The 21,473-nt window shown below is 39.2% G+C and overlaps 1 protein-coding gene and 1 long non-coding RNA gene across 3 annotated transcripts in view; one reads left to right on the top strand and one right to left on the bottom strand.

Annotated features, from left to right (window-relative positions):
• LOC127481276 (uncharacterized) overlaps positions 1–12,081 on the top strand; it is a 46,662-nt gene extending 34,581 nt beyond the window's left edge. Inside the window, exons 2-3 of the long non-coding RNA XR_007908178.1 lie at positions 7,768–7,801; positions 11,627–12,081. This is a non-coding gene — a long non-coding RNA (uncharacterized LOC127481276). The remainder of the gene's footprint in view (positions 1–7,767; positions 7,802–11,626) is intronic.
• ARHGAP15 (Rho GTPase activating protein 15) overlaps positions 1–21,473 on the bottom strand; it is a 332,973-nt gene that overhangs the window by 21,102 nt on the left and 290,398 nt on the right. For both annotated transcript variants that reach the window (XM_051810345.1, XM_051810343.1), the window contains one exon: positions 2,328–2,433. In XM_051810345.1, the coding sequence (XP_051666305.1) occupies positions 2,328–2,433 (106 nt within the window). The remainder of the gene's footprint in view (positions 1–2,327; positions 2,434–21,473) is intronic.

Below are 21,473 nucleotides of genomic sequence, written 5' to 3'. Positions count from 1 at the left end.
ATTCTACATTTTGTAACCTCTGCAAACTAGTTGTTTTTCCTGATTCAAACAAACACACATTGTCTATATTTGCATTATAACCATCATGTCATTACTACTTTATTCTTATTCTTAGATTACTACTTTATTCTTATTTATGGAGCCACTTCACTCTTATTTATGGAGCCATGAGGCCAGTCAGACTGACCCTGTCTTTCACATCAAGAAATTCAAAATGGAAAATATAACTTTTATCTTGATTAGGTTGGGGGTTTTTTTGTGTTTTCAGTATCTATTCTGCTGTTTCTTCCATATCAGTGGAGCCAAGCTTATGGAATAGCCCTGTCTTTTCCTGAGGATGTGTTTGAGGCAGAAAACATGAGTGACCTTCTTCAGAGACATCACACAATCGCTTCCCTAATGCTTAAACCCCCAAATGGTTCCAATATCACATCTTCCTGCCTTCCATCACTCTGTGCCACGGTGCCACATGGGTATACCTCTACAGTAAGAACTATTGGTATTTTATTGATGGTATTTTGGTGGTTTTATTTTCCTTTCGTTTCATTTTCTCCAAAAAGCCACCAGTGTTGGTCCAGTTTTGCCAGTTATTCTACACATCCACAGCAGGAAACAATTGCTGTCCCAAATAGATTATGTTCTAAAAAGCCAAGGCAGACAAAGGAAGCATTATCATCATTTTGTAAACAAGGAACCAAGGCACAGGGAGATTAAATGATTTACCCAAGGTCACCCAGAACATCCGGTCAAAGCCAAGAACTGAACCCACGTCTCCTGAGTCTCAATCAAGTGATTTAACTACGAGATCAAAGACTTATTGTGTATACCTGATATCTCTCCCCTAAGACATGGCAGCAAAACTTTTTTTCAGGTTAGGATCAATGCCACATAGAGTGCAGTAAATTTTGTATATGGTATATCTGTGCTGACAGCGTGTACCCACTTCTTGCTCTCAGGTTCTTCCCAGGAAATAATTTCCCTTATTATTCTTCCATTGACAGTAATAAATTATCATCCTTCTCTAGATAACCCGCTGAAGGAGAGAATGTGTGCACACAGTACATCAGATGAACACATAGAAAACTGTTTTTCTGCAAGGCCAAACTCAGTCATTTTATGGACTGTTTAAAATCCTTCCATTAGGATTAATGAAAAGGGGACATTCCCACAACTATATGGACTTCATTTTGCCATTTCAGCTGGAAGCTGCAACCCAAGATAAAGGATCTACATCTCTTATATGCATATGCCAACAGAATGCAGCAGAAATGATCAGTATAAAGGCATCATTCATTATAAGCTCAGAGTAGTCTTTGATTTGGAGTCTTTATTACTCACTCACTGGGATCATTATATCATTGCTGGGATGAAATACTCCTCTGTGCACAGGGCCTTCATGAGGCCCAGATCCTATTTAGCCCCTTCAATTTTAGGGGTAGTTTGGGTGAAGAGTGACAGTAGAAAATGGGACTGGATAGTCCCAGCAGCAGGGTAAGGGAGGAACAGCATCCTGCCCCTCACATGTCCCTGTCTCAAGGTCTGATACTTCTGCCTGGTCATTCTGGAAGTCAAACAGCTGCAGGTGGGTTTCAGAGTGAGCATGTGGTCTACCTACATTTTTACTGTTAATGCCATGAAATATGAGAATAAACCCAAGCTGAGCATGACATCCTGAGTTGACTTTTTGGGCTGAAATGTCTTGCAAAAAGAGCTAAATGAGGGTGGAAACCACAGAGGAATGATAAGGTGGAGACTTACAGGGTCATTTGTCTGCTTCTGTGGTATCTCAGGAACACCAAAAGAGCAAAGATGCTCTTCTAAATCTCCCTTGAGAGTTTCTTAAGGTGCTCTGTGTTGTCACAAGATTTCTTGTGAGGACAAGGGCTCATAATATATTTTCTTGAGTGAGGTTGTTTCTATCATCATGTGCCTCAACATAGCACAAGATCAATATAGAGGATTGAATAATATGTTGAAAATATGAACATCCAAAAGTCTGTTGCTGGAGAAAGTCAACCAAACAGGGGGAATGCAATAATGAAACGTTGCAGTTGCCCAGTTCTATGTACCTGTAACATCCCAATGTATTTGGCTGGAAGGACACAAAACTGTTCTGCTTTCTACTACAGGAAAAATTCAGGCTTTTCCTTAGACATCCTGATTTCTTGTGCAGGAATAGGATATACATAGATACATAAATCATGCTTAGTTTTACCAAAGAACATAATTATCTTTGGTATTTTGGGTGACATTTCCAATAGGATTAGGACACCATGTACCGATTCCTTTTAAAATTATTGGTCTGTCACTACCATGGTTCTACTTACTTCTTTAGATGTTCAAAAAGGATTTTCATTGTGTCATAGTTGGGTCTAGGCAGCTTTTTAACCAGGCTCCTTATGGATTTGATGCGACTGGTATTGTCCTGGATTTCTAAGGGAAAAAAATAAAGAGAGAAAATAACCACTTGAGTGCCAAATTAGGATGTTGCTTTGCACAGTGTCCTAACTGGTAACTGAGCAAGAAAAGTCATCATTAATATCTGGTTAAAACCAGACTATTTCATACCTTCTGTCACTTTAACAGGGTGCAAGAGTAGTTTACAAGGATTTAAAATTCTCTCTTAACCTTAAGGAAGCATTTTCTGGTTCACAGAAAAATATTTTTATAATTTTCATTTGTTTTATTAGATTATTAGACTGTCATCCTAAGCTAAAATACTGCCAAGTAGTAAGGGACCCATATCTTAAATGGAATTCCTCTTTGGAATTATATTTGTCCAATGGTGAAGCTTCTGCAATCAATGCACTTCCTGGGTAGTCCTTGTTGTCCTTTTTTCCTCATCATAATTTATTCCACTATATTTATGGATCTCTGTCCTTAACAGCCCATCATGTTTGGAAACATAAAATAATTTGCTGTTGTTTTTAGTAGTTCTTCCTGGTGAACAATTATTTCAAGAAACTGTTCCACTGTAGCTATTTTCTCGCACCTGTAACATCTCACAACTGGAATTTCTGCAGGAAACCATTTGTGTTTCAAACTTATGACCAGTAATAAAGAATGCAGCACTAAGGGCTTTGATATCTCTTTTTGAGGTGATAAGAACATTTCTATCCTTTTTGCTAAGATATACCTTCCTGTTTTACCATGATTTGTGGTTTCGTGGGAAAGGTTTGACCGACATTTTCATCGATCTGTGTAAGATGTTGCAACTAAATTAAAGTCATGTACAACTGTGCTTTCATTTAGGAACAGATTAGATAAGGTACCGGTAGGTCTGACGTAGGGAAAACATCTTGCATGTTACATGCCCTAGATAACCTGAGAATACTTTTCTGATCTTATCTATGATTTAATTATCACCTATCATTCTTCGTATATGTTCCTCTTTAATATTCATATTACCCTAGCACCCAGAGATCTGTTAGGATTAAATCCCAGTTGCAGTAGGTGCTGCATAAGCATATGTGGTGATTACTGCCTTGATTTAGATTTCACCACAAAAAAAGTTTCAAGCACAAATTTTCCCACAATCTTAATTTAAAATTTAAAATTGCTAAGAAAATATTCCTTCCTCAGCATGTATTACTAATTCCTGTTGAGATTAATATTTCATACATACAGATATAGATGTATATATCCATACTGTTTATAATTTTAACATTTATATAGACGTGGAAGAGAAAGAACTTAAAGTAGGTAGTGCATAGGTATTTTTTTCTAGTTAAAATAACCCAAAATTTTCTTATGGATTTATTCTATATGAAGTCACACAACGGATAACAGTGATAATGAAGTTAAACATAAATAAAGAACACACTTTCTGTGTATTACTCTCTTGTTCTAGTTTGACCTATAAAGAACCTTAACCTCTGAACAGCACAACCTCTCACAGACTTGCAACCTAGTCACCCCTTCAGGTTTTCTGCCATTAGTACTGTTCATTTTGCCCAGTGGAAACATGAATGAATATATGAAAATGATATAAAATTTGTAGAAGTGAATTTATTGCAGGAAGAGGGTGCAAATTCTCCTTTTGTGCTTTTTGGTATGTATACATAAAACCACAGAGTCATTTGGTCAGAAAAGACCTCCAAGATCATCAAGTCCAACTACTGTCCCAGCACTGCCAAGGCCTCCACCAACCCATGTCCCCAAGTGCCACATCTACACAGCTTTTAAATCCCTGCAGGAATGGGGACTCCACTACTGCCCTGGGCAGCTGTGCCAATACTTAGCAATCCCTTTAATGAAGAAATCGTTACTAATACCCAACCTAAACTCCCTGGAACTGCTTGAGACCATTTCCTTTTGTTCTGTCACTTGTTAACTGGGAGAAGAGACAGACCTCCACCTTTCTACAACCTCCTTTCAGGTAGTTATAGAGAGAGAACAAGGTCCCTCCTGAGCCTCCTTTTCTCCAGGCTAAACAGTCCCATCTCCCTCAGCTGCTCCTCCTCATCAGACTTGTGCTCCAGACCCTTCCCTAGTTCTGTTGCCCTTCTCTGGACACACTATGACGCATTAAGACATGATATGACCACACTAGATTAGTTATATTTATGTTGGGGTTGCCCTGCCTTTACTGCAACCTCTCAAATGCAGGTTCTCAACTAGTTTATCTTTTGATTCTGGTTTTGTATTTTTTTTAATGGACTTGAGGGGAACTGAGACACTGAGGTAGGGACAAACTCAGTGGAAGGGCTCACTGTTCCTCTGTTGCAGAGTATTTACAAGGAAATGTCATACATTAAAACTTTATTGTGCTCTCTTGAAGGAACTGACTCTGCTCTCTGCTGATTAACACAGATACCTACTTGGTAACCACCTTCCTTACAGAAACAGCTGCTTAAAGAGGCTGCACTTCTTTATGAGGTGTATTTGTAAAAGAAATCAAATATAAAAGAGCAGTATTAATTTACAAAGAAGTTATTTATTGAGAGAATGGGAAGGCTAGAAAGCTTTGTTTTAGGGCTTTTACTGTACCAAAATCATCAGCACTGGTACACAGGAGATATTTAGGTAGGCACTAAAGCACAAAAATGGTAGAAATTTTGCATAAAATTACACTGTGAATCGGTCTATTTGTTAATTGTTAGTCTATTGTGAAAGAAGAAAAAACAGGCAACATGTGGTAACTTTAGTCAGCATTTCTGAACTGGGAATGATAAACACCTCTGCCTGGCTCTGGCATTTATCAGTACTGAGATATTATTACCACATAGAGTCACAGCATGGTTACTGTTATCATCAAAAAAAAAGAGCCAGCTAATCTTAATGGTTTGTAAAGCCGTTACCTGCACTGGTCTGACATTTATCATGATCATTTTACCACATGAGTCCTACATTGCAAAGGTATTTTATCTGGAAGGGACATCACTATGAATTATTATTTGCAGCTAGGTAGAAAATTGTATGTTGTAGATACCTTTTCTCATTATAAATCACAGTCACATTTCACCATTTCCCACACAAAGCTGCTGAGCCCAGGCTTTTTGCCATAACACTTAGTCTCGCTCCCTTTTATAGTTCCATGAAAATATTGGGTACTCTTTCATTAAAATGGTAGATATTGGTGGGTTTTTTTAAATGCTCTATACACGCTTGATTTTTCTCTAGTATAAAAGAATTTGTTTTTCCACTTGAGAAGCTGAAGAGGATAAACTGTTCATTTTTTTTATTAAAGCTTACTCTCGCTTCAGTTTTTGTGGCTGGGCTTGTCTTTACTCTTGACCTTGTTGATGGAATATTTAACAGATCAGATGCAAGATCTTATGTTTCATTTGCAATACCTATGTATTCGCTTTATTTCTGTAAAGCCTTCAGTTCCACTTTCCTAGGAATTTTCTGCTTTCAGATTCCTAAGTGGAAAGATTTTTTAAATTTTTTTTTTTTTTTGAGGTTTTTCCCTTTACCATGCACAAATGAAGGGAAGAAATCTTTAAATGTGGGTTTTTACAAATAGGTGGGAAAAAGTTATCCCCTTCCTTGTGCTGTATCATGAAGCCCAGCAATGCAGTGTGAAAAGGAAGGAAAAAACTCTGAACAGCTGTTAAATTCTCCAGATAAGTCTAGCAAATGAAGCAGAGCAGTTGTGATAAAAAGAAACAGTATTGGTTTTAATTATATTCTTTTTATTGTGAAAATTGGTGAAAATCTGAGGAAAAAAAATCCCATTTTGGAAAGTTAGACTCTCTTTTCCCTGTGAAGATTTTGGAAGGAAAAGTCATCATAATCACATATATCAAATAAAGAATGAGAGGAGGGTTAATACTTCTTGCATTTTTGGGGGAAATTATGGGAGACCTAGGGGATAATTTCAGCAGATCAGGATACTCTGAAGTGAATTGCAGATGGTTTTTCCGTGTAAAAGAATTATAGAAAATATATTTAGAATTTGGGTTACTGTCTTTATAAATAGGGCTGGCTCCCTTTAACAGAGCAAAACCGTGGAGATGCTCTCTTGTTTATATTTAAATGAAGAATGCATTAAAAAAAAAATAACCCTTCTTACTATTATATAAGCTCTTTTGTAAATGAGCTTTGGATAAACATTTGAGCAGGGAAGAAAACATGATGTGTCTGTAACATTAACAGTGGCTGGGTAAAAATGAATGAAGAAAGTAACCTTTAGCACTCGTGCCCATAAAGAATACTTAAGCGAATCCCACCGAATCTTTCTTTTAATCATTAATTTTAAATGGACATAGATGTTTACAACAAGCCACTTTGTTTCAGAACAGGAAGTCCAGGGTTTATCTCCAATAACTCACGTTGGCTAGGAAGGAATGGATGTCTCTAACCTGACATGCATTCATTATTTTGTAAGGTACTGGGGTCTGACCCATGACCCTCCTCAGACCTACTGCATTATTCATGTCCAACTTACTTTGTATAGTTTTACTATAGCACCCATTTCCCTTTTTCCAGGCATTGCGGTGTCTTGTGCATGTTTAATGTTAAACGGCATTTATGCCTCACATTAATGCCTAATTTTATCACAAGCCAAGGCTTCTTTTTATGCTTTCGAGCCTCACGGCTGAACTGCTGAAAAAACCCAGTGATTTATGATTCTGCATAAAATATCAAACTATTGATCTGCTGCCTTTTGTTGTTGGTGTTTTTTTGGGCACGGTTTTCTGTGATTTTCTTACATGCTCTTCTCACCTTGTTTTGTTTTTTTGGATAAGATTTCTGCTGTGGTTAAAACGTCACACACTGTTGCTACAGCAAAATCTGCCTGCCAAGAGTTTTTCCAACAATTCGCGACTGATTCGGCTGCCGAGAGAAAGATGGGTCTTGTCTGGGGCTTTTTTTTTGGGAGGGGAGGGGGGGTGTTGTTTATTTCATCTATTTTTTTATTTTTTTTTTTTTTTTAGTCTGAATGGGGTGGTTTAGGTGGATTTTTGAGTGCTAATGAAATTGTGAGACTTATGGTGCTGGCTACAGCCAGCCGGAGTGTGGGCAGACGCTCTGTGAGCTTCCCCACTGTGCTGCTGTGCAAGCATCCCCGCTGTTATGTTTGCTATAGTTTTAATGTCTGTGAAAAATTCCTGATGCAACTAAATTATGTTCTGCCCTCTTGTTTGTATAAATAAACACCCGACTTAGCCAATTCATCTTGCTCTTGCCCATTTTAGAAGCTTGCTCTGTCACACAATGCTTAACCCCGGTCCTTGATAGCTTTGGTGTTATCAGGGAATGAAAACTTGCTCAAAAGGGAGTGCTCTGTTGGCTTGATTTTTTTTTTTTTTCCCCTCCCAGGTACATCAACTCCCCAAAACTCTGCTTTCCTTTGGTAAGTGTTCATATTCTGGAAGTCATGCTGGCTAAAATACACAGTTTTTTATGTATAAATATACAGATCACTTATTCATATCACTTTTAATGTCAGGATATTTTAATGTTGCTGCATGCAGCATAAAAGTCCCAATTTTAATCACTCTCAGTACGCTATGGCAATCCTCTGCTGCAGATATATTGTAAAATATTTCCTTGTTTAAAAAAAAAATCTATACGAAATGTTCAAACTAACTAATATTTGCTATAAGGAAAATAAGCAATTTGTGATCCAAATTGATTTACTTTTTATTCATGCCTCAGAATTAGATCTTGCAAAAGAAAATGAGAATTGGGTGAAAACTCTCTATCTGGGCAATTGATGAATTCATCCTATGTGATATAAAGTGGAATTTGCAATGAATATTCATACAACTTTTGTGATCCATTAGCAAGACCCAAGACAATGAGTTCGCAACTCAGTCCCATTTAACAAAAATATATGTGGAATTAATGGAAAAAACCAGCACTTAGAAAAGTTAAACTTTAATGTATCAAACTCCAGGTGCCAGAGTTTGAGGGAAATAACCAATAATAGTCATTTTTTACATATTTGATGGGACTGATTATGCAATGTGCAACTCTAAATGGCTTATAGCACATTGTAGCATGGTTCCATCCCATTGGCTACAGTAGGGTGCAGGCAGATGGATGACAGTGACAAGGAGAGAAGTGCTTTTGCTTAGCCGTGCGTTAAGATGCCATCCAGAAGCTCTGTGCACTGCAGACACTTCATTAGGATGCCAGGATAATGGTAAACTACCACTCAGAGTGACACCCCATTTCCTGCTTACTGAGCTCTCCAACCTCGGCAGATGTCAACAATCTCACAGTGCTACAGAGCAGACCTAACTTTCCAGGCACTTTGACTCCAATTTTTTTCCCTTAACAGTGCCATACATTACATGCAATATGTAACAGCAAGTACCAAACAGAAAACAAAATTTGCTGCCCTAATTATAACAAAGCAGCATCTGACTTAGGTACTGCATGCCCAGCGTACATACAACTGGTTAGGCAGCAGCAAAGGGGAATGATCCTTGTCAGTCCATTTTGGGGGTTAATTAGACTTAGGACTTTGATAGCTAATGGGTAGTCTGATCCCGACTGAACCGATTGTGCTTCACTGCTAACTTCTACCACGCGCAGGAAAAACATGATGAGCTCTTTTTCTGGTATTTCATCCACTGCAAGAGCCTTGTGCGGGGTTTTCTGTGCAGAAAGAGCAGACTTGAGCATCTGGATGGTGCGATATTTTTCTCTGCAAATGCACAACTTGAGGCCGTAACGCACCTCCCCAACAGCAGCTAAAGCCAGCAGAGAGGCTGAGCTACAAGGTCTGACCTACACTCCTTTCCACACACAGATAGTTGCTCACACTTTCAAAAAACGTCTTCAAGGACACAAACAGTATCCATCAGGTCATTATTTCTAATTTAATTTAATTTCTTGCACCTATCGGTGTGTGATTATGTTTTAAAAATCGGGAATCCTGTTTATTCTGTATATAGGTATTTTTCTCTTTGTTTTGGTCAAAGAGGTGATTTGGTGGTTGTGCTGTGTCCTACCACAGCAGTGGCCCACCGCTACTTATTTTTGTTGTGTGAAGTGGTGGAAGCATGACAGGACATCACTGCCAGCTCCTAAAATCCCTGCTCCCCTCTCCTTCATCGCCTCTCCTTGCCCCCACTGAAGATGCACTTTTATTGGCATCCCTCTGGTCCTCACCCATAATCTCCAGACTGCCATGTCATTGAGGACCTGGGAATGGACAGGGAGAGAGAAAACCTGGAGCAAGGTGGAAGGATGCACGGGGATGAGGTGGCAAAGCATTTCTCAGCTTTCACCTTACATGAAAATTAGGACGCTTGAATAGGAACCGTCCCAGAACAATCACAAAGTCGGGGCCGTATCACATTTATTCAGCTGTTGTCTGTTTTCCCCAGGCAAAATTCCCACCAAAGGTGTCAAACACACTCTGACTTTGCTCTCTGTGAACTGCAGAGCCCTTGGCATTGCTGTGGAGAGAAGGGATTGGGCCCCCTGTCAATACGCCAGGAAAGATCCCGGGAAGAGTGAAAACTGGAGATATGTTTTAGGTGGTTAAACTGCAAATTTATACACTTAAAAAGAGACTTTTAAAATATGCTGGAAATAATTTTTTGCATATGCATTCTGGTATTTTTGATCTGCTCTGCCTAACCTTTAGTATATTAACCTCCAGCAAAAGAAGGAAGCAAGGAAGTTCATTTCTCAGCTGACCCATATGAAGGGGTTAAAAGGATTCAATATTTTTAGTAATCAAAGAAAAGCATACATTTTACTTTTCCTTTTTTTTTTTTCTAACATTTAAAAAAAAAAAAAGTAAACAGTATCTCCCCAAGGGAGATTTAGATTTGAAGACTGTTCATTATATCATTTGAATAAGACTAGACCTGGCCTTTTGACTTTGAACCACTACCAAATTTCAGGCTGTGAGGAAATTGTTCTACATTTCCTGACAAATTGAGTTAAGCAGACATTAAGTGGGCTTTAAGAAAACAAATGGCCATCTTTATCACAGGTGGACACTGATGGCTTAATGGGGCCTGGGCTGATTGTATCACTTCTAATGGCTTGACGGGAAGCATTAAGGTTTTTGCATAAAGAACTGGCATTGCGAACCCTGCTAACACAGACCTGTCAAGCGTTCTGTATCCCTTTGTGCATGGAAGCAGATGTTTGTATGTATACTATGAACTGGCATTAGAGCAAGCGACAGATGCCTGTATGAATGCCAGGTTTGTGAATTTTTACAGCAGGAGCATGTTCTGAGGAAGTGCAGCCCTGCCCTCTATCATAGGTAATTCCCAGTGGAACTTGCTAAATCCCAGCTATGTTTTCATTATTTGGTTTTCCTAGCAACTGGATGAATGTGTCTGTCCTGAAAATGCGAGCGATGAGAGCGCTACCAAATTCTTACAAATTCGCAGGAGCGAGGGCTGGTTTGAAGTTATTATTTTCTGCAATTTCCTTTTGCACCATGTAATCTAACCCAACCTTTCTCAGAGGGGAAAGTGGTATTATAGCTATATAATTAAAACTTGCATTAATGCTAGCCGGTGAACCGTTCTCCCCCCCCTTCCTCCTCCTCCTGCCCCCCACCCCCACAAAAAAAAAAAACCCACAAAAAAAGGGAGAAATGCAGAATTCGATACACGGCGTTTTCGCCGCCTTCCACATTCACAACTTGCACTATAGTTGTCTGTCAACAATACGAACAGGTAGCTCGCAGTCCATTAAACAAACACAGTGCCCCCCTCACTTTTATTTGACATTTTATTTGGCTGTGACAAATGAGCAGCAGTTGGATTATAACATAATTTGTCTTGTCTTTATTACCAGCACAAAGGACACCATTCATTAATTATTCTGCCGTTGCAGCTTAACACTAACTGGAAAGGTCCCTCTTCGGACAGATGGCGGGGACGATGTTATTTATATCAATCAGCCAAAATCCTCAACAAGGATTACTGTTCCTGAGACTACAATGATTTATTTCTTTTTACCTCACCCTCCCTCAACCCCCTTCTGCTTTCAGAGATTTCTCTATAAAAATGAAATTTGATGGGAATCTTAAAGCAAAGCCATATTTAACCTGTTAGCTTGCAAAACAACATGCATGCTACATCAGTTTAACTACGTGATATTAGTTGCATATTTTGAATTGTTTCAGCTTTTTTTTTCTTTTTTTTTTTTCTTTACCCCCCCCCCCCTTTTTTTTTTTTGATCTTCGACTCCGCAGAAAAGATTAACCGAGGGTCTCGGAGCAGCAAGTTCAGCAAAAGTTTGCCTTTTCTGTAACACCATACTGCTGTTGTCCCCAGGGACCACCGGGATCAGGAAATAGTGCCAGCTGTCAGGATTTCTGTCTCTGATAAGATGAGATGACCCACCTTATTACACAGGGACCAGCAGTAGACCCTTCTGCGAGATGAACTCGGATGTTTATTAAAACTCCAGGCTAAACTGAGGGTCAAATCATACAGGAGACAGATGCTCATCAATTCCTGCTGGATGCAAGTCTTTATTCGGTATCAAGGGGTGGAGGGATTTTACCTAACTTGTTCTGTCGTGTTAACGATCCTGCCCAACGCGTGATCAAACAGTAATCATCGCCACCGTTCTAATCCAGATGTAAAAATCATCTGAGCATCGCTTACAGGGGCTCAGCAACGCTGCCCTGCCTTGCACACAGCCATCCACATGGATATTTATATCACACCAGGACTGAGGCATTTAAAGTTTTATCCAAGTTGCACATGCTGCTAATAAAGACTAAAATACAGAAACTTTCATTGTCTGAAGAAATTATTGGTATAACCTTGGTGTCCTGATTAGTTTGCAAATATTAAAAGTCCCATCAAGACAAATATCAGCAACATGCAAATACCCTTGCAGGTTGTGATTAAGATTTTAAATGTATCCTTTTGCTTTTAGTTAATGAAAAACAAAGTCTTGGAGGATCTAAGTTGTAATTTATTAAACATGAAAGGCTCCTTGATGAAATATAGAAATGAGATATATTTTGCATTTCAAAGATTTAAGCTGACAACTTACTTGCATGCAAATAAGAGCAAGATTTGTAAAAATATTTGAAAAGAAATTATTCCTGAATGTACTTATTACAATAATGTGGCATGTAGATAAGAGAAACACACAGCATTAAAAGACATTCATTTCTCCAAAGTCTTAAAATTAGCTTCTTTCTGCCATTGTGTATTAATGTTCTTCTTCAGGAATGCAGCATATTAAAGAACTGAACAGAATTAGTAATAAATTTGTTAATTACAAATTTAAGCAACACAACTGTGTTGTTTTCCCAATATGTTTTTTTTCAAAAGCAGAATTGCTAATGCATTTTAATCATTTATGTATAAACATTTGAAGATAAAATATTCTGAAGTTTATCAATTTCAAGAGCTGTTTATTTGCTGGCAAAATAGGGCATGTTATACAACATATATCTTATCATTTTTGCTCATCAAATCCCCATTTGCTGAATGCAAATTTCTCTGGTCTAAGTGCTCTTGCACCTCAATTTAAATGAATAATAGGATAGACTCTATTAAAATCGGTTTAAGGTTGCCATGGGTGACATATCAGTAGGGTTAAAATGAGAAAAAAGGTCACAGAGGCAGTCCTTACAACCTGTTTTTTTTATTATTATTATAATGAAGCATATGTAAGTATCTATGTAGGTTTAAATGACAACATATTGATATTGTAGACAATACTTAGTTTGGGGGTCTTTTTCTATTTTTTTTTTTTTTTTTTAGGCAGCTTAGTCCACACCAAATAAATGTGAAATTATAGTGTCATCAATAACTCTGGGAATGGATTCAGTTGCACTGAAAATTAGAGAGTGCAATAACACTGTAGACTGACAGATTGTGGATTTGTAGAAATAACAGAGAACTCAGAAAAAGCCTGTACTTTTGCTGCGGCAAATCCTTCATTTCAAGGAACTAGCAAGGTACTGTAATCATATTAACAAAGCAGCCAGAAACTATACCCAAACACCTCATTTAAGAAGAATTTGGAGTCTTCAGCTAACCTGATTTATGGGATTATGCATGCAGTTATTTGATAAGTATTGAAAATACTACCACTTCACACTGAAGCCTTCCTTGATCTATCTTTTTGTGTCTGTGTCATAGTCTTATCCTGTTTAAAGCTTAAAAAATACCACTTCTGACTGTTCTAAAGACTTAGAGAATAAAGTAAAATCACAACTTTCCTGAATTTTTTTTTTGATCCTTTAAAAGTCAAATTTATTTATTTTAGTGGTCCCCTTACTACTCACTTTTTTTTTTTTTTAATATTATGCATGATTTTCACTTGGCTTTCACAGACTCAGATTTTTGATATGAGGAAGCATTATACTTCCTCTTTTTTTTTTTTTTTTTTTTTTTTTTTTAACCTACAACAAGAAGAAAAATCTCCTTGTTTGCTAAGGTTACAGCGTTAGTTTAATTTTCATAGGAGCAGTGGAATATTTTGAAGTGAGTAACATTTACCAAGTCATTAGTTTTATGCAAACTAGGGAGGAAGATGAAAGAAAAAAAATTATCAATTATTTATAGATTGTTAAAATGTATCGTCGTGCAGTGCTACTGTATAGAAATGACAATTAGCCAAACTTACCTTCTATAATTAATAATGCATATATTATGCTCTTTGGGCAACTAATCACCAGTCCTACAAATTTGTTTGACACTGATGAAGATACCTAGCACACGCACGGGTTAAAACAGGGAAGGCAGAACAATGTTCTCCCATTAAGGAATGGCCAGCTGGAACAGGCTTTCAGCTATTTCAGCGCTCCTTAAACTCACGCCGTGCTTCCAGTTGACAAAATGGTGGTGGTCCTACCCAAGCGCTTTGACAACCTGATTGGCACATGTGAAATTAAAATCCAAAGGCTCCTAACGGGAAAGGTCTCCCAAACTGGCGGTTTGACTGATACACTGAAAGCAACCCACCGCATTTATCACCCTCTGCCTCGGCTCGAAAACTTCGGAAGACGGCAACAGCAGTGCTCCTTATGTCCAAGCTACTGGCCAGGCAGGCGCGGATCAGCAGGCCACGCTGCGCAACCTGTTTCCCCGGCGGTACAGATTTGGAACCGGCAGATATAGCTCGCGAGGGGCAGCCGCTCCATTCGCACCTATCAAAACAACAGGCAGGGCTGCCACGCGTGCCGGGAGAGGAGCGGGGCGGGCGGGAGGCAGCCCCGCCGCGGGTGTGAAGGGATGGAGGGAGCGCCGCGCCGCACCCCGGCGCCATGGGGCCAAGGTGGGCCAGCGCTCGCGGCCAGGCGGCTTCGTCGCACCCACCAACCTGGTTTTCTCCTCTGCATCATCCTCCTTAAGCATCGTTTTTCACTTGAAACTGTTTTTTTATTTTATTCCTTTGAAAAGTGGGGGATTTTGTGTTGGTTTTTTTTGTTTTTTCTTTTTTTTTTTTTTTTTGGTTTTTTTTTTTCCTTTTAGTTATATTTTTCCCCTTTCAAAATTTGCTCTCGTGGTACGCCTATTAGTGCCAGGTCTCTCACTGAAACGTCAGTCATCGCCATCCTCTTTTTTGTGGGTTCCTAAGAGCATCCTTATGGCAGTTGTGGTGGGATTCAGCCACTTAGATGCTGGCAGCTAACCATGTCAGGGAGTTACCGTGTTGTATCCACATTATTCCTCCAACCGTGCCAAGAAGTGAGGAGCTTCTGGGACACTTCATGCAGTGTCTCAGGTGCTCTAAGGCATATTAAATGGCCCTAGATGCATCATAGTAAATAGATTTACCTGATGCAGCTGATTATTTATTCATTTAGAGGTTGTATCTGCAGGCTGGTCACCCAGCTCACTCCCTTTTGCTCTCAGAGGTGGCTCATGCTCTATCCTTGACATTGGATTCTACTACCAAAGGGTTGTGTAAGGGGCATGAAGAATTTGGGTGCTCACAGGGAAAGTTGTCCCAGCACATCTTGACAATAATCTCTCATTATGGAAATATTTGGATCTATAACTACAGATCTTTCAATCCATAGGGTTCAGCTGATCCCATGACTATGGAATCCCTGGGTATGAATCAGGTCCATGATGAAAAGACCAGGTGAATCATAATTTTGTGTTCACTTCACTGTGTCCCACTGATTCTACAGCACAATTTTCAAGGGAAGATCCCCTTTGCAAAACCAAATGGTTCCCACCTTGTTTTAAGCCCTGGTAAGGATTTGTTAAAAGCTCTGATCACTGTCTACCTGTTAACACACAGAATACTAAAGAGCCCTCCACACTCGCAGGGGGCGGTATGGAATTATTATTATTTTTTTATTTGTGATAAGCATACTATCTGTAATAATTTATGGACATTCTTGAATTTATAAATATCAAGGCTTTGCCAAATATTTTAACTGTCCCTCCATGGCAAATTGTCTTTAAATACTGGCAGTTTTTTCTTTTTAACATTTACTTGTGGACCAGAAACACTTGCAGTCTATTGCCCCTGGCCTTCTGTGAGAATGTTAGTTAGCAATGCTCATAAAAACTCAATTCATCAATGTGAACATAATTTGCTATGAACAGAAAGCTCACAAAAGGGTGAATTTGTCAGATAGACAGGTGGCCTGAGATCTCTCCCTGATACTGAACGATATGAATAATAGATTCTGGTAAATGTATGCCAAGACTTGAGCTGTAAACACAGCTGCCTCCATTCCCTTCCAGAATAACAGCTTCGAGAACGAAAGCACAGGAACCACAGTTCCACCTGAGGACTAAGCCTGTGCATGTACACACACACACACAAACACACACACACTCACACTCACACACACACACACACACAAATGCAACGTACTTGCAGTCTCACAAAGAAAACAATCCCAGAAAAAGGACAGAGCCCTTTCCAGCTCCTTTCGCAGACCCTTGCTCTGAGCGGATTTTAACATGTGTGGAGAGCAGAAGGAGGGAATAATAGAAAACATTTAAAATATATTTTAAAATATCTGCAGTCACAGAAATAAATCTTTCTGTGATCCAAAGGAAAAAAAAAAAAACCCAAAACCAAACCCTCAGCTGGCTTTTGTAGGTAAAGGATCCAGACGTAAGATGGGGGAAAAAGCATCATAATGTCACAGCTGAACATGTATAAAATAAAATTATAGAGCTTTTTTGCTTTGATACTACTTCCAAAAATTAGTTAACTGTAATGATTCATGCTAAACCTGCAAAATGTTGGGGATTTTTGTAGTTGCAGGTTATTGGTATTTATTTCTACTGCATTCAGTTTTATCTGGGTTTTTAGGCTTAAATCATTAATTACTGTCCATGGACTAGGATAGAAACATATTATATGCGCAAAAATGACCTTTCAGTTTTCCTATTGAACAGCTCTCTGCTGGATGGTTGCCCAACATAACTTCAGAGCAGGCTGAAGGCTGTTCCAGGCAATCCCAACGACCGGTGGTACAAAAGGGTCGCTGTAATGTTTGGAGACCAATGGGAAGGACCTAATCCCAGGTCAGGCTTCTCTGGCAGCATCATATAGGTGGGAGGAAAAGAACCACGGGACAGTGACTTTTTTGTTGCTGAAAAAAAACAAGTCTTAAAAAGGGGCTCATTTTGGGGCCAGCCACGTCCATTCTGAGATCATCTGAAGCAGTTGACTTTGAAGGGCAGAAGTGGAATGTATTGCAGGAGAGAATGACTGGCTGAAGTCCTTGTTTTGGATTATCAAACTCTCTTATTTTTGCAGTTCTAGCTGAGGGCTCTCTGCTCTAATCTTTGCATGGTCAGAGTTTAACATGTTTTCCCCTTACAGGTATAAAACAAAGGACTTTTCCCACACTAGCATTCCTTATTTTAGGGATCAGGCAGGCTCTTTATTTGATCCTCCCCTGGCAGTGACATAGCCCAGGAAATGAACTGGAAATTGTATCATCCGAAGTTCCTACATGTTTGTTAATATCTGTTATTTAGGGAGGATGCTTCTCTGTAATGAGTTGGCTAAGGTGAGAGGCATGTAGCACTGCACACAGAACCAACACATCCTAAAGCTCCCAAAATGTGACCGCATATGAGATATTAAAGGCAAAATGGAAGTTCTGAACAAATGAAATCACTGTCAGAATAATAAAAGAGAAATGAGCTATGATCTAATCTGTTTTCTAGCAGTGTCACAGAGGAGCTATAATAAAAGCTATTTGCAAAGTTCAGAATCATTTCCCGTGCAAAGCCATTCACACACTATATGACTCTGGACAAATGGAGGGGGTCTTGGCTTTGCCAAAAAAAAAAAATGGTGTGTGGATAGTTTACTATTAGTTTGAACTTTGTGCACCTAAATTTCCCAGTTGGCTGTGATTTAAGCTCCCTCTTTCTTTGAGATGGCGTATGAACTTGTGCACCTGGCTTTCTCCCTCTATTTTTGGTGCCTCATCTTCACACCTTTCCAATTACAAGCTGCAAGTGTAAAGGACGAACAGAAAAAGGAAAAAGTCACATCACTGGATGCTTATCTAACCTGGTTTTGCACCATGCATGCTTTAAATGAGAGCAGAGCAAGAGATGTATTGTGTCCTCATTGGAAATGCTCGCTCTGCTCTTCTCCTTGGAGCAATGGATGAAGTGAAATCCCACTTTACCATGTGCCTCTATTTCTGTGGCATCCTCTGTGCAAGCAGTGTGTGAGGAAGAGACAAACAGAAGGGACAAAAGGAAGTGAGCATATAAAAGCCTATTTCCTCCCTGGTCTTCACAACGAATATATGACAAGTGATGAAATAATAATGGAGCTGTATCTAGAGTTGTGCACAAAGGTAACGAAGCCCCTGCTCTGTGTGCTTCTCCCTTTAAAGCTCATAAAAGCAACTTAAGGCTGTTCAAAATACTGACAGTTTCCCTGTGTTATTTGTTTGAATTTTAAAGTGATGTAGTTTGGACAGCTGGAAATAGGACTGAACCAAAGGGAAGAGAACATGGAGCAAAGCTGAGCTGACCTCGGCCTAGGCTGTGAGAAAAAAGAGTATGGAAAGGTGGAAAAGAAACATCCTTCACTGATTTCCACAGAAGTGGAATAACAGCAACCAAGCCCTATATAGAAGTGCCTTATTTCAGTTCAGTGCCTTTTATTATAAGTAGATGAAGGCATGGCAGAGAGGGGAAAAGAAAGAGAAAACACTATTTCTACAACATGGAAGCCATCATTTCAAATTTGTGGACGTCAGAGATTTAAGAGCATTGTGGACTGCATATCTACAAAGGTTCCCTTTGATCAAAGGGACTGGTGACCAAGAGATCTACTCAACTGGAAAGAAATGAACTCATTAGCATCAGTGGGAAGAGCTGCAGTGACGGCGAGTTGTGGGACCTCCCTGGCTCCCTGGAGCCTGGCAGTATGGCTGGGAGGGTTCCCTCAGGGTGTTTTGATGTATGATTGTAAGTTATCTCCTGTCCAGCATGGTGTCTCTTGAAAATGGGGTTTGATATGGTCATTTATCATGAAGACCTGGTGATGAGCATTGACAAATCATCTCCTGGACTTCATGGGTCACTGTTCTCTGTGAGAGGGACTCAGACTTGCTCGTGTTTCTTAGCAAAGAGTCCTGCAAAAATCCACCAAGGTTTCATGTATACAACCATCACACAAGTCTCAAAATGCAAAAGTGAACAAATCACTTATGTGCACCCAAATCTCTTGTTTGTCTTTGCACAAGTCTCTCTCTAATCCTCCCAATTCCCTTTGCACTCATCTTCCTTGTCTCACTTTTTTCTTTGGTTGTCAGTCTTTATCTTTCCCCCAAGTATATCTCATGTTCCAAAGGAAAACAAAAATTTAAAAAATCACGGAGTGAGTGCCTTATTCAGTAGCAAAAATATATTATCTGACATATGGGTAAGGTGAAGAACCTTATTTTTTTCATGTTTTACTGGACATGGGATTTACTACACAGAGTGATAAAATAATTCGCCTGCTGCCTGCAAAAGCACCACCATGCAGTCAGTGTGAGTCACCAGGAAAAGCCACAGAAGTCAAATAAACATATGATGCATTGCTTCTATGTGGGAAAGCCTAATGTGTGGAGAAGACAAATATTGAGGTCACTGTCTGGTGGAAGACAGTGTTGCTGTATCAATAGAGATGACTGAGTAACTGGTTATGGTGAACTGAAAAGTGGAGCTTACCCAGTCATTACACTTCACAGGGTAATTATGGTAATTTCTGATGTGCTGAATATGAAAAATAAGAGGACATCTTAAGAATAGGAAGTGTGATCCAACCCTGCCACCCACCCTGTTACAGTGTATTATTTGGCTATACATTAAAAAAATAATAATATGATTTGTGTAATATATATTTTATATATTATATATATATATATATATATAATTAAAACAAAGGTAACTTCCATGGCCTTTTTTCTCAAGGGTTTCAGCTTCTAGGTGACTTATGGTAGAGCTTAAGATCAGGCTGTTGGAGAAAATATGAGACTACCTATACAACTAAACAGGTCTATTCTGAAAAGGAAAGTTGATTGGTGTTATCTAACTTTGATATTATTGAAATAGAAATTGTGATCAGATGTCAGGAAGAAATTCTTGGCTGAGAGGGTGGTGAGGCCCTGGCACAGGTTGCCCAGAGAAGCTGTGGCTGCCCCTGGATCCCTGGAAGTGTCCAAGGCCAGGTTGGACAGGGTTTGGAGCAACCTGGGCTAGTGGAAGGTGTCCCTGCCCACAGCAGGGGGTTGGAACAAGATGGGCTTTAAGGTCCCTTCCAACTCAAACCATTCTGTGATTCTATGAAATCTACCTCTACCTTCAATTCCAGAACTCCAGTCCCAACAGTACTCAAATACAAATTATTATTTGTATTTGTGTTGATAAATTGTCATAACAATATATCATATTTTTTCTGATACACCCTCTCATATCCATCTTCACACTGCTACATTGTTCCCTAATTATGTCTAATTCTTGCACCACCAACATCAATAACAAAGAAGGATTAAATCAGGTAAGTTATTTCTGCATGTGGTACAGCCAACCCTGCTGTTTTCATCACTAGTACAGTAAATATATTTATGAAGGAAAGAGTAGTATGTAATGAGCAGCATTTTATAAGCAAGCAGACACATTATTATTTATGACAAGAAGCACACATAGCTCACAGTGCACAAACTGATCAAGAAATAGGTTGTATACCTAGATTTTCTGTGGGTTTTTGCCCATTCTCAGAAGTCACAGTAAAGCTACATGACTCTAAGAGTAAGAAATGACCTTAAAGCCACAGGAGAACTCCCACATGTAGAGGAGCCTTTTGGTGAGTTAAAGCTGCCACACTGATTCTTCTGAATTTATGACTTGGAGTCAGCTCAGCTAGACCTCAGCTTTTTGTCCATAAACTCACAAGATGGACGTGCCACAATACCCTAGGTCTAATTAGCACAAACATCCATTAGAGTGTTAAAAAAGCCATTAAAAAAAAAAAAAAAAAAAAAGGAAGTGACTATACAGCTATTTTTTTAATTGGGAACAGGAAATTCCAGGAAATTAAAAATTGCACAATATATTGGTCATCTATGGCAAAACAAGGCAAAAAATAAAAATCTGGTGTGGTGAATGAATTAAATAGTAAAAAAAAAGCCAACATTCCTCCCAAGGATATATAACCAACCTCCTGGAAAACACACTTTGATTGCATCTGGAGCAGAGGCAGGCGGGTGCACCAGGGGAACGCGGGGCAGCAGCTCACACTGGACAGGCTCCACCAGCTCCTAACACGCAATGAAGCTCTCAGCACAACTTCTGAGCTTCTGGACAAAGCATTCCTACACTATTTCTTCTGGGGAACACCTCCTTTACCTCCTGATGTAGGGAAACATATTACAAGCACACAGCAGGGGTGAGGGAGTCTGCGGTCACAAACTATAAAAGAGCTGCCTCTCCCAGGTCACAGTCCCTAAAATTACTCCTACAATACCTGGAGGTTTGAGATGACCTTACCCTTGTCTGAATGTTTTCTGTTTGTTTTTTTTTTTTTTAATGGAAAATTTATAAGTGTTATGTATACACATACACAGGCACACATATATA

The sequence above is a fragment of the Manacus candei genome, unplaced genomic scaffold (genome assembly GCF_025592945.1).
Source record: "Manacus candei isolate 608988 ecotype Guabito, Panama unplaced genomic scaffold, ASM2559294v1 h1tg000077l, whole genome shotgun sequence".
NCBI classification, from domain to species: Eukaryota; Metazoa; Chordata; class Aves; order Passeriformes; family Pipridae; genus Manacus; species Manacus candei.
Note: the sequence above shows the minus strand (reverse complement) of the source record. Positions and strands in the feature narration are given on the sequence as shown.